Source organism: Plectrocnemia conspersa, unplaced genomic scaffold, assembly GCF_051122295.1.
Source record: "Plectrocnemia conspersa isolate PC_06_02 unplaced genomic scaffold, ASM5112229v1 ptg000007l, whole genome shotgun sequence".
Lineage (NCBI taxonomy): Eukaryota > Metazoa > Arthropoda > Insecta > Trichoptera > Polycentropodidae > Plectrocnemia > Plectrocnemia conspersa.
The window spans coordinates 4,714,021-4,719,712 of NW_028277171.1; the positions used below are offsets into that span (position 1 = coordinate 4,714,021).

General features: G+C 32.8%; 1 protein-coding gene across 2 annotated transcripts; it reads right to left on the reverse strand.

Annotated features, from left to right (window-relative positions):
- On the reverse strand, positions 1-3,114 carry LOC148233712 (cuticle protein-like). Of its 2 annotated transcripts, XM_088188867.1 has the most exons (3): positions 3,020-3,114; positions 2,387-2,934; positions 1-660 (listed from the first exon to the last, which is right to left on the reverse strand). In XM_088188867.1, the coding sequence occupies exons 1-3, from the start codon at positions 3,029-3,031 to the stop codon at positions 75-77; spliced, it is 1,146 nt and encodes a 381-aa protein (XP_088044993.1). In that variant the 5' UTR covers positions 3,032-3,114; the 3' UTR covers positions 1-74. The 2 variants fall into 2 exon arrangements, with proteins under 2 accessions (XP_088044993.1, XP_088044992.1); XM_088188866.1 differs by lacking the exons at positions 2,387-2,934; positions 3,020-3,114 and adding an exon at positions 816-868 and having other exon boundaries at positions 1-707.
- Between the last annotated feature and the right edge of the window lie 2,578 nt (positions 3,115-5,692).

Sequence of the window (5,692 nt, forward strand, 5' to 3'; positions counted from 1 at the left end):
TATTTTTTAATCATTTATTCACAATAAATAAATTAAAATTGAAACAGACTAATATAAAACAATCGTTGGTAGAGTTAATGGTAGTAAGAGTGAGCTGGGGCGGCGTAGTGTGCTGGGGCAGCATAGTGAGCTACGGCTGGAGCGGCGTACGATTGGTAAGCTGGAGCAGCGTACGATTGGTAGGCTGGAGCGGAGTGGTAAGCTACTGGAGTGGCGATCTTGGCGATGACTGGAGTGGCTACCTTGATCACTGGTTTGTAAGCGACGGCGTGTTGGGAAGGTTCACGGTGGACGACAGCGTTGAAGCCATTATGTTCATCAGCGGTGTATTCTACTACACGACGAGAACCGTCGGCTTCGATGAGGGAGTAAGATCCGACGACATTGTCTCCGTGACGTTCTTCCTTTTGGCTCTTGATGTCTCCGGTGTGCTCGTCATGGACGGAGTATTCGAAGTTGTAGGCGGCTGGGGCGTATTGTTCGACTGGGACGGCGATTTTGTGGATAGCTGGGGCGGCGTAGTGGGCTACGGCTGGGGCGGCATAGTGAGCGATGGGAGCGGCATAATGAGCTGGAGCAGCATATTGTGCTACTGGAGTAGCGTAATGAGCTGGGGCAGCATATTGAGCCACTGGAGAAGCATAGTGGGCTACTGGAGAAATAATTCCAGCTGAAGCCACAGCCACGAGGCAGGAGACGAGGAAGAACTGAAAATAACACATAATTAATTTAAGCACACACGCAAAAATTTCACTCGTTATAATAATGCCATAATCGTTAGAATTATAACAACACTTTCAACTTTTCAAACGTACTCTGAATGCCATTTTCAGTGTTGTAGGTTTGCTTGGTTAGTTCAAACTGTGCCTTTGATGAATGAAAATTCCACTTATATAGTTGATTTACGCCGCAACCTCCCACTTAATCCCGTATCATTGACTCAATACCAGTTTTTGTATTCCAAGATCGTTTATAAATGTGTTACATATTTTTGTAAAACATCGTGTCGTCATATTTGATTGTGCGTTCATATCAAATATTTGCCATTCGCTAAACGTAAGGTTGTTTTTTATAACAATACAATTAATTTAGAAGAAATAAAATTAATATTTTATTGCCCGTCCAGAATGGACAAGCTTAAAAACTTAAAATAATATTTTTCAATACGTTCAACACTATTTTAATTTAATACAAATATAAAAAATGGACACTATTGTTTACTGTTTTGACATTTATTTACTTAAACTATTGCATTTTGTTAGGGCAAATTGCCGTTATTAGCTATTTTTTTAATACATTATCGATAGTAATACAAGTATCATAGAAAACAATTTTCTTATAATCTAATGAATTAATACATCATTAAATTTTCTATATGAACGATCTCCATGACTAAGCCTAAAATTAACATTATCTTTAAACTTGTATTTATACTCTATTATCATTTTTTAATAGCAGTAATCTGATACATTCAAGGATAAAGTTAATTAGTGTTTCTAATGCACTAAAAATATTTATGCGTTTCTTAAAAGTAGTTTTCAAACGAAATCTTATATTCAAATCGGAGGTCATCAATTATCATCGATATATACTTAATGTAGAGCAAATTTTTTAGGGTTAAAACTCATGGCTATACTTTTTAATGCCATACTATTTTTATTTGTAATGAATTAATAAAAATTATATATACTATTGCATAATTTGATTTTATTATGATATTTTATATGCAATGTGTACATACTAATTATTTCTATAAATAATCACTAATTTGTTTCCATAAATAAGTACTTATATTAGATATACAAGTATTGTGTATCATACAGTTATTTATAGCATCTAATGGTAATAATTCTTTACATCATATACTCATCCAATATAATTATTTTTGTTATTGTTTATCTATTTAATAATCATATTCATTTTTAGATTCTTAAAAATAAAAGAAAAGTTTTTATAATTTGTTCCAATAAAAATGCATATTAATTATGAATATATTTATTAATATATTTTATTAGTATGTAACCTTTTCCAAGTAAAATATAGATACTTTAAATATGATCTCATTATTCAAGTTAAATCTGTTTTGAGTCAATATTTTAATAAATTAAATCGATTACATATTGTGAAATTGAAGTTTGTTGATATTCTGACCAGTATTTTTCGTTGTTGTGGTTCATACGTCTAAGATGTTCTTGATCTTTTCTTAGATGCACGTTTGAAAGGCATTCAAATTTATGTGTTTCTATACCCAATTAATATTTTTTTGTTATGAAATCAAATAATTACATATTTTTTAAATAATTTATTAGAAATAAATAAATTACAATTGAAATAGGCTAGAATAATTCTTCGTTTGTATAATTAGTGGTAGTAAGAGTGAGCTGGGGCAGCATAGTGAGCTACAGCTGGAGCGGCGTACGATTGGTAAGCTGGAGCAGCGTACGATTGGTAGGCTGGAGCGGAGTGGTAAGCTACTGGAGCGGCGATCTTGGCGATGACTGGAGTGGCGACCTTGATTACTGGTTTGTAGGCAACGGCGTGTTGGGCTGGTTCACGGTGGACGACAGCGTTGAAACCATTGTGCTCATCAGCGGTGTATTCTACGACACGACGGGAACCATCAGCTTCAATGAGGGAGTAAGATCCGACGACATTGTCTCCGTTACGTTCTTCCTTCTGGCTCTTGATGTCTCCGGTGTGCTCGTCATGGACAGAGTATTCGAAGTTGTATGCAGCTGGGGCGTATTGTTCAACTGGAACGGCGTATTTCTGGACAACTGGGGCGTAGTGGGCTACGGCTGGAGCAGCATAATGAGCCACTGGAGCGGCATAGTGAGCTGGAGCAGCATATTGGGCTACTGGAGCGGCATAGTGGGCTACTGGAGCGATAACTCCAGCTGAAGCCACAGCTACGAAGCAGGATACGAGGAAGAACTGTAAAGCACAAAACATTTTAAAAACCAGAAAAATTAAAATATGATGTAAAATGCGATAAAGCGCCATTGAATCCGTAACCTACTTTGAATGCCATTTCAATGCGGTTAGTTTGCTTGGTTCGTCAATTTGAACTGTGCCTTTCTTTTCTGAAATTTCAGCTTATATACTACATTCTCAGGGCGACCTCCCACTTTAATCTTGTTCCATTTTTTAATACCAGTTATGTATAGCAGGTTCGATTGTTAGAGCCTTACGTATTGTAAAATGTCTCATATTTTTCTTAGAATATATAAGGTAAATTGTAGTGCTAGTATAAAAAATAGTATATTAAAAAATATTATTTTAAGAATCAGTTCTTATACTAATGACCTGTAGTTACAATGAAAGCGCCACAAATATATAAATAGTCATTTTGCTTAAAGAAAATGGCTGGCCCTCGATGAACTACATTTAATTGAGTCAATCACTCACGAGCCGAAAAAAAATTCTCGCGCTCTGCGGGTTATTGAACCATGCTTTAAATCAGATATCTTCAAATGTGTTCTGCATAATTCATGTGTTTCGCACAATTTTTCAAAGGTTTTCTTATAAAAAAATACATATTTACCGATTAGATAAATATATAATAAACCTTTGTTGAGCCATTAAGCGCTATATTAAAAAAATCTCTTTTTTATAATGTTTAATTGGCATTTATTATTAATCCGAAAAAATTCTATCGAAGGGATTTTTAAACAGAGATATATTGCTAAGTAAATTAGAATTATAATTAGCCATTTAATAAAATTTAAAAAATAGACAAAAGTTACAATAAATTACGATGGACAATATATAACTATAATATATTTTAATTGCTACCTTTTCTATTGTTCAAGTTAAACAAATCCTGTATTTATTTACCCATATAGATATGTACTGAATTTATTATTTATATGCTATATTAAAATAAAATTTATTTTTGAAACATTTGAAACATTTTGAAACAACAAGAATTACCAGAAAAAAAATAATTAAACAGAGTATAACGGTTGATATAAAAATCATTATATTTTACTAAATTAACAATTTTTGCACACCCTTTTTTTAAGTGAACAGAGTTTTATAACAAAGCGTTAAATATTTATGTATCAAGTTGTCCCATTTGTCTTTGGATTTTTTTCTTACATTTGCAAAACATTAAGATACAAATATGGATCCGACACGTATTCTCTCTATATATTATAGTCAAGCAAAGAAGTGTTGCTTTCGCCGCCGCCACGTCGGTGTTGCTGCTTAGCTTGTTGCAATATAAATCGGCCCCCCACCTTCTTCTAGCGATGTAAAAATTTTCTTCATTTTATTAATTTTATTTAAACCAAGTGATTTTTCGCGAAATCGTAGTGCTAGATGAAGTAAAATTTTTTATGTATTAAAAATAAATAGATCTAATAACTTGAGCTATATTTGTGATAGTACTTATATCATCAATGTTAATTTGTATTTGATCAGTTAGAAATGTTTATTAAATTCATTAGCTATTTTTTTGCTCGGTAGTTAAATCTTCATTAGTATTTAGAAAAACTTTTTTCTCATTTTTATTTTCTGAAAGATTTTCGATAATTGTTTTAATATTTTACCATATTTTAAATTGGTAATTATTAGCATTATAAAATGTATTATTATAGTACTTTGTTTTCATTTTTCTTCGATAATCAGTTATAGCATTTCTACCGAAAAAAAAATGATCTGTGGTGTTGTATTATTTTATTTTAATTATAATAATCAGGGACATCATTTCGGCAATTTTCAAGAGGAGAGGGGGGGGAGAAGTTGGCCTTAGCTTATTAATATTTTAATTTCATTATGATTTGTAATATTTCAATAAATGCATTTTTATGGCCAAATTCGAGAAGGAACAAATGACCCCATCTTATCCTCCCCCAGAATGACGTCCTTGTTTATAATGTACATGAAAAGTAATAAAGTTGTGCTGTCCCTGTTCATTTTATTACTTTTTATAAAAATATTACGACAAATCGAAATAAGAATTTCTAAACCGAATTTTGCCCAAAATGATCAAATATCACTTCTTAGAAGTCAATAATTCACGTCAAAAACAATAAAATCGTGTCATAGCCGTCGCAGTAAAAAAGGCTCGTTACCGAGCGTACTCACTGCAATGACGCCAGCACGATTAACTTGCTTTTGACGTGAATTTTTGACTTCTGAGAAGTGATAATTTTTTTTTGCGCTCTACTATCGACCAAAATTTGGTTCGAATACACTTTGACTTTGACTTTCATATCAGAAATCCGTAATAATATCAGTAAAGTCAGCTCTCACATTTTCAAAATATAGTGTAATATCCAAGTGCAGTCAAATTATGGAGCAATATGCGCGGTATAATGTCTGTTTGTAAAGGATGAGCCTTTCCAACATTTTGCTTAGAAAGGCTATAAACGAATTCTTCGAATTTCGGTCATAGTAGATACAACCGAAATTGTATTGCTTTTGGCGTGACATAATATAAAGCAATATGCTATTTATATTTATATGATTTTCCCCTGAGATATGAGTTGTCTGAGTTCATATTATGGACTTGAGCCAATGAAAGTTCCAAAACTATATTCAGTTTTTTAACTTTCATTATGTTAATTCATGTAGGTGAGGTTTGGGTTTGAACAGCAGATTGATGTCTTGTAACTGTCAAATTGAGTTTCATAGACATTTTAGAACAGCATATAATTTCACTATCACATTCACATTCACTGTAACA

What these genes read in the sequence shown, in the direction of transcription:
- LOC148233712 (XM_088188867.1), bottom strand. An exon ending in GCTGTAGCTCACTATGCTGC is followed by an intron (nt 661 to 2,386) that starts CCCAGCTCACTC and finishes AGCTGGAATTAT; the next exon opens with TTCTCCAGTAGCCCACTATG.